Consider the following 11781-nt stretch of genomic DNA (forward strand, 5'->3'; position numbering starts at 1 on the left):
GATACAGTAGTGGAACTTGTGTAGGACAAAGTGAGACGCTGCGTGAATCTAGCGTCTCAGTTTGTACTGACGCGTTTTTTGGCTTTAAAAGCCAGAACTATTTGTTTAAACTAGCAGGAACTCTAGAACTATTGAAAAAAAAGTCAGAACTCTCAATAATTTGTGAGTTTCCGCAAAATGAGACGCTAGCTTCACACACACCGTAAAGCCCGTATCAGACTACGGATTGGGATTGAGATTGGATTGAAATTTAATCAATCAGAACAGAAAACTGACCTCATAGTAAACTTTGCTCTGATTGGTCAAATTTCAATCCAATCTCAATCCCAATCCGTAGTCTGATACGGGCATAATGGAGTGTTCAGCCACCATATTGGATCTGCCATTTTGGATTTGGCTTGACTGAGGTCAGATCTATGATGAGCAGTCCCAAAATCCATGCAATCATTTTTGAGTGGATCTGCTGAATTTCCAGTGATTTACAATACAGAGTGGATCGGCCGTCCGTATTGGATTACCATCCTGGATTTTGATTCGCCATTTTGGATTTTGCTTCTTTGGGATCGGATTTGTCATATACAGTCCATGAACCACCCGCACAACCATTTTCAAGTAGATCCGGTTAATTGTCAGTAGTTTGCGGTGCGTAAAAGAAGTTTATGGCCACCATATTGGATTACCATCCCAAATTTCGATCACCCAGCTACTGATTCATGGTCAACCTACTATTAACTCTAACACAGGTAATTTTAGAGCTGTTTTAATCATGAATGAGCTGAAGATCTAAGGTTCCTATGAGAAAAAAGAGATTTTTGGCACTTTGAAGCGTCATCTTGGAACCACCATTTTAAATTCCGCAAAGTTGCACATGCTTTTGATAGCCCTAACTCAGAGCTATTTTTGGGTGCGAGACGGTTTTTCTGCGATGGATTTTCTTTGTTTTCTAATAATTTCATTGAAGCCGTTCATGGATTTCAGACGTTTTGGTTGCCATTTTGGTTCTGCCATATTGAATTCTGCACACGGCTTTCGATAGCTCTTACCGATAGCTACCTCTAGGCGCAAGGTCGTTTTTCTGCGATGAAAACAATTATGGGCAGGACGGTGGCCCGGTTGACAAATTTTACTCCTAATATATTTCAAATATTTAAGAAAATTTTCCCTGAGTAATAAAAAAGAACATTTTAAAAAAAATTTTTTAAATATTCTTAAAAATGTTCTCACTGGGGTTCCCACAAAAGGTTTTTAAACCGTTTGTAAATATTCCTAAAACCATTTTAAAATGTTTCTCATAATATTTTTATAGAAATATTTAGAAATATTTTTTGAAAACATTTTGTGCTGTATGGGTGGAAGCCGATGAAACGGCCTGGTGTCGATTTTACCTCGAACGTCGTTTTTCACATTTATCACTCCAAAAACATAAAAATTTTGAAAATATGCAAAAACTATTATCGGATTCATATAGAGTATTATAGAGCATCGAATTTCCTATAAAAATCACATACCGGTAGATTCGCAAGAGTAAAACTCGATGAAAGAGTAGAAATTTTCGAGTCAGAAAAATTACTTTTTACCATCAAAAATGCTTATGTCGTGCTAAAAATTACACCATAACTCCATGTCACCAAATTTCGTTGATAATACTGGCACGTAAAGACGTATTTACAGTAAAAAAGGCAAGTTTCTACGATAGATTTAAATTGGTAAAAAACCTAGTGTCAAGTTTGCCCCGGTCTCCCCTATTACAAAATTTTTTAGATCGCTGAATATGAAAATGATTATTGTCGAAATGAAAATTATTGTCCAATGGTGGTGGATGGTGGATCTAATATGGCAAATGTAAAAAAATGAGATCTTTAAATTCTAATTAATGTTCGTATCGAGGTGCCAGAATAACAAAATTAATAAGTAGACTTAAAAAAAAAGGTAAATATTTACCTTAATAATCTGATTAATAAAAACAGAACTATGTGAAAATTAATATGTTAAAGAAAAATTTCACTTGAGGTTGACTGTGTAAAAGTTTTACCAAAAGTAAATTTACCACTGTGTAAAAGTAATATTTACCAAGTTTTTTAATCTATACCAAATATTCCTAACAACCCCTATAACATTTTCTGCAATTGCAAATGTTGGCAATAAATTATGTTTGCCGAAAGGCCACAAATGGGAAACATACTTGTTATTGTCAATTCTGTTAGCACACTTCCGTCAATATGCAACAACCTTTGTATTGTTGTCAGATTTGCTCTGGTGTTGTCGTCAATTTAACTGTAGAATATGTTCTTCAGATTTGGTTCACATTAGAGACCAACCGAGGACACATTATCGTTCCGCTGGCATTTGTTTCCCTTTTGACAACATCCCACAACTAAAATGTTTTCTGGGAAAAAGTACTAACCAATAGAATTAGTAGTATTTTTTTGTTATTCAGAAATATAGAAAACTCAAGTTTTATTTACATTTTATACATAATATATAAATATCTTTAGAAAGAACTGTGTCCCGATTTGGGCCATGTGGCGTCCACTTATGATATACACATCAGTATGTAAATCTTAAGGGGTAACACCACTCTAGAGGCCCGAAAGTAGAACAATTTTTTGTAGTTAAAAAAAAAGTAAATAAAAAATCTATTTAAAGGACTTTATTGTACATATCTTAATGTGTGTATGAAATAATTTTTTATTTTTTAAATGGTGGCGCTGGAGCCTTGTACCTAAACGTAAACGTTTTATGGCGGGAAGTGCTCCGGGGCTTGCAGCATAAGTGCCGCAAATTTTGATCTAGAACAAAAAACCAAATTTTTTCATAATCTGCGTGATAATAGCTAGAGAAATACGTAGGGATTTTTTAAATACTGTTTTTAATATTATCATGCAGATAATGAAAAAATTTGGTTTTTTGTTCCAAGTCAAAATTCATCAAACCTTTGTATGTAGTCCGAGAACTTTCATATTTTATTATGGCATTATATAAATAACACAAAGCAAATTTTAACTTTTTTGCTACAATCTGAAAAGGAAGAATAACTTCTTATGATCTTCGATGCACTGATGAATCCGAATCCGCAAGCGAAAAAAGTTTTTTCACATATTAAATCATCAGTTGACATTTTTATTATATGCAATAGTTTGCTGCGAGCCTAAATGCAATCCTATGTCATCCTACGCACGTATAACGCTTGTCTCTAAAACAAAGCGCGCCCAAAGCGAACCCAAAGAGATTCAATGATGCCTGCGGTAAAAGATTCACTATTTTTATTTAAAATTTTTATAACGTTCAAATTTTAATTTGAACTCTTCAACGTTTCTAGCACATCGGGTTTATCAGCTACGGTAAAAAACGCATTTGTTATTGGGAATGTTAATTTCAATTTTTTCAAAAACCTGATAGGATAGAACATTTTCGCTCGCGGGATTCAGCATGTCAAAGATTATAACAAATTACTTTTTTTCAGACAAATTTTTGTAGTAGCTCTGTGTAATCTTTGTATTTCATAATATTTATTATAATATTTTTTATTAGAATTTGAGCAATCTATTTTTAAAAAATGTTATTTTAATTTAACTCAATACTTACCAGAAATATGGTTTTTTAAACATGATATGACAATCCAACTGGAACATGAAAAAATTAAAATAAGTTATTGAGATGAATATTTTACAAGATATTTCATATAAAAATTATCTTATATCAAAATATGTTGGGATAAAGTATATAATATCACAAACTGTTGAATTTTTTAATTTAGAGTACACACGAAAAATTAACAATATATAAGTTAGATTTCATAGAACTGTTCTACATAGGACTGTACAACACATATGACGAACATTCTAAAATCAACGTCGTGCGTTTTATATTACAAAATTTTGAACAAAATTTCTTAAATAAAGAAAAGATTTCCTTTAGAATATATTATTTATTGAACCATCAGTTTTTTCCAACATTTATCCTGAGTTTTCGACTCTAGCACTTGACACAAATGACAAGGATAACCTTTGACAAATACGTTAAAATTTCGTTATATTCATCTTCAGTCTGATGTTCCGACTTGAGAGAATTCGCAATTTATATTTGCTAAAAACATGCAGCAAGCGAATTAATACGATCGATTACATTATTGATTGTAACAATATTATAATATTTAACCCTCGAAAGCCATACTAGAGTCTCGGGGAGACCTCCACGAAATTTTGGAACTACGTTTGGAACTATCGTTCATATTTTTTAATGCGTATTTTTTGGTAATAATTTTTTTACAAATTCTGAGATTACCACTACAATTGTCAGAAAATTTACGAGCGATTGACAAATAAACCATTACAATACGTTGATTTTTTTGAAACTTATGAGCGAAATGGCTGGGATCCTTCACACCCCAGTGTGGTTTTTACACGTAGGCAAAAAAATGAGTGTGGCTTGCGAGGGTTAATAATGTCAGTATATTTAAAATAATTTAAAATACATATTTAAGGTGATGCTGGAGCCGTCTGTTTTCCGATTATTACGGCATTTCTTTGTCGTCACGTAGCGTCGTATTAATTTGACAGAATTAAAAATTTTTTTCCAGAATTGCAGTACATACATGAATGATTCAGGGGAACTCCGATTTTATATAGAAAACGAGAAAAAAATACGGAAGTACAGATTTCCTTATCTACTTTTATCCCAATATGGCGTCTCGAGTTGCGACGAGCTGTCAGCTCGTCATAAGATGTATTTCATATATATAAGAGATATACCATTGGTACAAACGCGAAAACAAGTTCCCCTGAATTGCACAACAATAAAAACATCGATAAGCCCCCCAAATCAAGATTTGAAAGCGTAATATAAAAGTATGATGTCGATGGGTATCGTGCGTATGTATGTACATATGCGTGCAATGTTAGATATGCTATCCATGTCTATATCCTTGTCTATACAAGGACAGATATAGATCGATTTGAAACATAGAAATTGGTAATTTTGTCGGTTATACAGACGGCTCCTGTATCACCGTGAAATTTTACAAATCAGTGGCATATATACTAGAAAATGGCACATTCAATATATATTTAGCCCAATTAAATGTAATCCGGAATATAAATAGTAATCCGGAGTAAAGGAAAACCGTGGTCAAGGCATTCTCAGCGACGCATTTATTTTACAAACTTTCAATATACAAGCATATTTTCACGAGATGGGATTTACAATCTTTAGACTAATTTCTGAGAAAGTATGAGAAACGAAATCCAAGTTTCTCCCCGAAGTGCCGTGTAATCATGTATTCGCCACAGATTCGATAGATTTTGATCTTGCAGAAAATGCCATCTGGTCAGCTTGTATTTCTCCTTTTTCTACTTACTGGTGATCTTTCGATTGGGTGACTATTTCGGTTTATCGAGCCCTCCGACTCATACGAATCTCGTCGTGATGATTCTTACCTTAAAGCTACCTGGACTAGCGTTCGAGATCAACTCGGCGGCCACGGCACCAGCCGATGACGCTCAGGGAGCGAATTCTGACGCGCTCAAGAAAGTTAATTTCATGGACATAATACATTATAGCTTCGGTTATATGGGCGTGCTAACAGGTAAGGTACGACATATAAGGATATAGACGCGAGATTATAAGTAATAAATGTGCAAAGAGAGAGAGTTGATTTACAAGTTGTATCTCGATTTTTGCAGGTCCATATTATCGTTACAGGACGTACTGGGACTCTCTGCACAGACCGTTTTCCAGCTACGTCGATCCATGGCCGCTTACCTATTACAAACTCAAACAGATCGCAGCGTTCATCGTACTGTTTCTAGCGATAAACCACTTCTTTTCTAGCGACGTAATGTTCATTACATTGCATCGTAAATAGTCAAACGCATAACATCGCAATAGAATGGAATCGCGGGGAATAATTTGGGTCTCATTGCGTTATTACTAATAACAGCGAGCTTTCCCTCTATTGCAAATAAAAAACGATCAAAATTTCCCAATTGCGAACGGTATGAATGGTAATAATCGTTCCGATAATTCTAATGATAGTCTCCTTTTCCAATTTCAGTACACACAAACGGTAGCGTTCGAAGAGCACTGTTTCTTATATAGATTTTTCTACATGTATCCGACATTCGCTGGTTTTCGATTAAGAATGTTTATCGGCATGGCACTGGCTGAATGCGTCTGCCAAATGTCAGGACTAGGAGCTTACCCAACTTGCTGTCAACCTACACCCGGTTTGGGCCCGCGCAATTATAAAACAATCGAAAAATTGTAAGATAATTTCCTTTCTACATCATTCTACATTTGAGATATTCATATATTCAAGCCATTTCTCTATATTAACTGATAAAACAAATTTACATTACATTACACTTGGGCGGGTCGCACACCCTGAGCGACAAATATCTTATAAGATATATATCTCTTGAAATATATAAAATGCATTGTTCATCTATGCTGGAGCCGTCTGTTTTACCGGCATTTTTTGTCGTCACGTAGCGTCGTATTAATTTGACAGAATTAAAAATCCTTCTCCAGAATTGCAGTACATACATTAATGATTCGGGGGAACTCCGATTTTATATAGAAAACGAGAAAAAATTACGGAAGTACAGATTTCCTTATCCTACTTTTATCCCAATATGGCGTCTCGAGTTGCGGCGAGCTGTCAGCTCGTCACAAGATGTATTTCATATAAGAGAAATACCATTGGTACGAACGCGAAAACAAGTTCCCCCGAATTGCACAACAAGAAAAACATCGATAAACCCTCCAAATCAAGATTTGGAAACGTAATGTAAAAGTATAATGTCGATGTGCATCGTGCGTATGTGTGCGTGCAATGTAGCGTGCTATATACAAGGACAGATATAGTTGATAACATAGAAAATGGTAATTTTGTCGGTTATACAGACGTTTCCAGCATCACCTTGGTGATGCTGGAGTCGTTTGTATTACCAACAAAATTACCATTTTCTATGCTATCGACCTATTGGGATTTTCAGTCGTGATGTCACAAGGCCAAGATGGCTGGCCTATTCCTGAAAGTATTAAGAGCTGTCATATGTAAACATATATAAAGCTTGTGTTTTTCATAAATAATTAATGAAATAACGGTGTTTGTGATAAAAATAGTGCGATGGGTAAAAATTTTATTTGTTATTATTAATCTTCAATTAATAACAGGAGTGTTTAAAATACTTTTGCGTTTAAAAAATCGGTGAATTGTTTTTACATACTACATTTAATATACAATTTATTATAACTAATATTCAGTGAATATATTTTACTTGTTATTGTTAAGTTATTATCATATTGACTTGCCAGGCAGAACCTAGTCACTCCTGTCAAAGTACAAAGAACACACTGCCCACTTTTTGATTATCCACTCTGGTTTTGCTATTTTCAAAACTCTCTCCCATTCTAAATTATCTTAATCCATAGCTTTTGCAACCAAATACACAGCAAGAATCGCGATTTTTTTGTGTCTCTAGGGGAAAACCTTGCCCCTCTGTCTTCTAGGTGTTCACCCATCGCACTTTTTTTTATCACAAACACCGTTATTTCATTTATTATTTATGAAAAACACAAGCGTTATATGTGTTTACATATGACAACTCTAATACTTTCAGGAATAGGCCAGCCATCTTGGCCTTGTGACGTCACGACTAAAAATCCCAATATCTGTCCTTGTATACTAGACAATATCCTTGTCTACATCTTAAGGTGATCCTAAAGCCGTGATCCTAGCCGGTTTTTTTCAGTTTTTTTCTTAGCACTAATCTTTTAATTGGCTTTATAGAAATGCAAAATTAAAGTACGCATCAAAATCTAGGTCATGGTGGTCGAATTTATATCGAAAACGAAAAAAAATTAATATTTTTTGTTATACGTGATGACCACCACATATAAATTCGACTATATTGCACGCACACATACGCACGAATCGTCATATACACTGTACTCTTATATTAGACTTCTAATCTCGATTTGGAGGGTTTATTGATGTTTTGTGCAAATCTTGTTGTGCAATTCAGGGAAACTCGTTTTCACGTTCGTATCAATAGTATATCTTTTATATGAAGCACATCTTGTGATGAGCTGACAGCGATCGCTGTAACTTGAGACGTCATATTAGGATAAAAGTAGGTAATGAAATCTGTAATTCCGTAATTTTTTCTCGTTTTCTATATCAAATTGGAGTTTCCCTGAATCATTGATGTATGTACTGCAATTCTGGAAAAGGATTTTTAATTCTGTCAAATTAATACGACGCTACGTGACGACAAAGAAATGTCGGTAAAACAGACGACTCCAGCATCACCTCACACCTCCGCGTAAACGAGTAAATTATCGTAAGTTACTACAGAAGTAGTACACGCAATTACTGTTGCACGATGTCCCATAATGCAAGGATGAAAAAAGACCCAGTGTCTTTAGTTAGATTTAGAAAAGCAGTTGAAAAACATTCATATTTATGGAATTATACTTACAAGAGTACATACAGCAAGAATGATATTACGGACTTTGCATGGAAATCCGTTGCAAGCTCTTTTGACATCATTGCAGAACTATAATGCACATTATGGAAATTATAGAGATGTATCCAATATCTTCTTCTCTTTTATCTCAAAAACCAGTAAGCCATAACTAGTCTTCTTTGCTTGAACTCATTGTAACTGACCTAAGGACAACGATATAACCGAACAACCGATAAATGTCTTATTGCTTTGGTGTGCAGTCCGCCGCCTTAGTGTTTCTTTTTTTATAACATTTAAGACGTCTTCAAGACGTCATATGTCCCGATTTGGCACATGCGTATTGTCTGGGTCGTTTCATGAAACCTTTATCACTGACACTGACCTTTTGTCATCCCTGCAGCGCGTGAAATTCTAGCTGTCATTCGTGATCGCTAAACTTCTCTTATTTAACAACTATTATAAACTCATCGGCATTTCCGTATTAGAATTTTTGTCTTAAAATATTACAAAAAATTTGTCATCAAAATATTTATCGTCAATTTAGAGACTATATACCCTACATACCGTTTCTCGGCGTTGACACGCAAATACTCAGATATCCTGGCGCAACATGTTTCTAGAGTCAAGGAATGTTGCAGATGTGCGAGCAAGTGACATTTTAAATTATTTTTCAGATCACTTGATCATGAGAAGGCAAAGAAAGAAGAACAGGATTTTGAAACGGTGCACAACATGAACGTGTGGGAAGTAGAATTGACTCCGTTTGTCAGACACACGATGAAAATGTGGAATACGTGCATACAATATTGGATGGCTGTGTGCATTTACAAAAGATTTCCTCATAAAGGCTTGAGAACCATCGCCACGTTAACTTTATCCGCCCTGTGGCATGGTTACGCTGCAGGCTACTACTTTTGCATCTGCCAAGTTCCGTTCTATTTACCCTTGGAGGACATCTGTGTTAAATTCTACAATCAATGCGAAGAAAACGGACTTGTAAGTCTTCTATATGTAAATTTAATGACATAAAAATGTAAAACTTGTTTTTCTATTCTTCAACAGTACAAATCTGAAAGAGATATCTTATATATATATATATATATATTTTATTAGAGGTACAATCAAGTTAGGATAAGAATATACTTGAAAATAATAGAAATGTCAATTTTTAACATAAAAAATAGACTGTTTCTTGCACATTTTGAACAAATACATAAAATAATTTTATAGTATGTTTAAATATCTAAAAAAAAGTCTAAATGTATTCTCTCATGTACTACGTTTACGCGAGCGTTACTTCTGTAGTAACTTACGATAATTTACTCGTTTACGCGGAGTAAATTATCGTAAGTTACTAAAAAATCTCGTTTACGCGGAGGAATTATCATAAGTTACTACAGAAGTAACGCTCGCGTAAACGTAGTAATAATGGCCGAATGATTAGAACAGACGATCGAGAAATAATTTATTTTAAATTTTATTTCATTTGTCACCTGGCAGCACCCTCATTTGATGCATTTGCATCTAGATTTGAAGTAAACAAAAAAAAAGAGAATTAATTTGCACTGGATGTAACGCTAAACAGTTCCAAAATCTTTGAAGCACTCTTTATATTTTTTTAACCTTTATGTATCTCCTTTTTTATGATTTTATAAATTTTTAATCTTTTAAAAAAAATTGACTATAAATTGATCATTTAATTGTAAAAAAATTTTTTTATGAGTAAAGTTGCAAAAAAACTGATTTTTTTCCGTAATTAAAAGACAGGGCTTGCTTGGAAAAAAGTATCGATCGAAATATAACCAATCATATCAGAAAAAAGATTATTGTAATGAAAAAAGAGAGCATAAAGGTAGAAAGTTTTGCCCTATGATTTTACAATCGCATTCTTTTTTTTTTATTTGATCATTATATTAATGTAATAGTTGGAACTATATGTATCAGAGAACATTGCCTTAGATAAATATTCTTTTTCTTTGACGTAATCATTGACTATTCGAATTGTCAGTCTTAAAACTTAAACTTTGTACATTGTGGAAAGAGCTTGATATATAAATTTGAATTACATAACGTCATTTTGATCAGTTTAGATTGAATTTATAAATATCTTAAAATAAATGCAAACATCTCTAAATAAAAAGCAACTTTTCAAGAGCGATGTTCTCACATATTGCAAATATCGATTTGCATGTTATTTGAATGTTGAGTGAGCGTTACTTATGCTATATTTTTATGATGAAATACAGGGCAGAAAGGCCTGGGGATTCTTCCTCTGGTGGGCGAAACTTACATGCATGGCGTATCTTGGCGTGCCTTTCCAGTTATTGCGCTTCCAGGAAATAATACATTTTTACAAAAGTCTATACTTCTCTGGCCATATCCTAGGGCTTGTAGTGTATCTAGTCTTACGAGTTCTAAAAACTCACTTTCTTAAAAAACATCAAATGGAAGAACATAAGAAGAAATAATTTTTCTTGCAAGTGTATTAGCTTTAAAGCAGAAGTTTCTATATCAAGAAGTCAGATATCTTGATTTAGTTAAACTGTTGATTAATGAAAACCTATGAATCAGGAGATCAGTTTTCGATTATTTGATAATTTTTTATAAATGTTATATTTTTTTCTTGTATGATACCTTAGTATTTCTTCTTTTACATTTACGATTTTATATAAATTGCTAGAATCTAGTGTGTGTGTGTATATACAGGGTGCTCCTGAATTCTTGGTACTTTTTTCATATTTAGATAGAGCGAGCCAAACTGAGTCGAAAAGTCATGTACTATTTTGCAATTTTCGCAATAGTTGACGAGTTATTAATGATTAAAAATCGCCGTATTAGCCCGCCCTCCGCCAAATCCTAGCGCGCGGCGAGATGCGGCCGCCCCGCGGTCGGCGCGCGGGCAGTTGTTTATTACAAGCGGCGATGATTTCGCACGAGCGGCGCGTAACGCCGGGTCCCTGTCCTAAGCGATGATAGTTTCTCTCCTTTTTTTAAATAGAAATAAAATTTTCTAACAACATAGAACATTTTTTTGTGCGTACGTATGTACATACGTGTGTACATGCATACAGGAAAATATCAATTGTGCTGCTTAAAAAAGCGATTACTCAATTTACTTTTTTTTTTTAGTAAGTAACGGTTGTCTTTAAGAAAGAATATTTTCTTGATAATAGTCTTAAAATGTACAAATTTTAGAAAGAGTCTTTATCATGTGCTATGTACTCGAAAGAAGAATTTATACTCCTTCAAAGAACATAATAAAATTTTATCAAAGAAAAGTCAAAATAATAAATAAAGTAATATGAGGACC

At 34.0% G+C, this 11781-nt stretch overlaps 1 protein-coding gene across 1 annotated transcript in view; it reads left to right on the forward strand.

Annotated features, from left to right (window-relative positions):
* Positions 1-11133, forward strand: part of LOC112452415 (lysophospholipid acyltransferase 7-like) — a 25598-nt gene extending 14465 nt beyond the window's left edge. Inside the window, exons 2-6 of the mRNA XM_025012609.1 lie at positions 5313-5584; positions 5682-5833; positions 6053-6261; positions 9146-9467; positions 10718-11133. Coding sequence (XP_024868377.1) covers positions 5313-5584; positions 5682-5833; positions 6053-6261; positions 9146-9467; positions 10718-10939 — 1177 coding nt within the window. The 3' untranslated portion in view covers positions 10940-11133. The remainder of the gene's footprint in view (positions 1-5312; positions 5585-5681; positions 5834-6052; positions 6262-9145; positions 9468-10717) is intronic.
* Positions 11134-11781: the final 648 nt, after the last annotated feature.

This window comes from Temnothorax curvispinosus, unplaced genomic scaffold (genome assembly GCF_003070985.1).
Source record: "Temnothorax curvispinosus isolate PA1 unplaced genomic scaffold, ASM307098v1 QBEX01003378.1, whole genome shotgun sequence".
NCBI lineage: Eukaryota > Metazoa > Arthropoda > Insecta > Hymenoptera > Formicidae > Temnothorax > Temnothorax curvispinosus.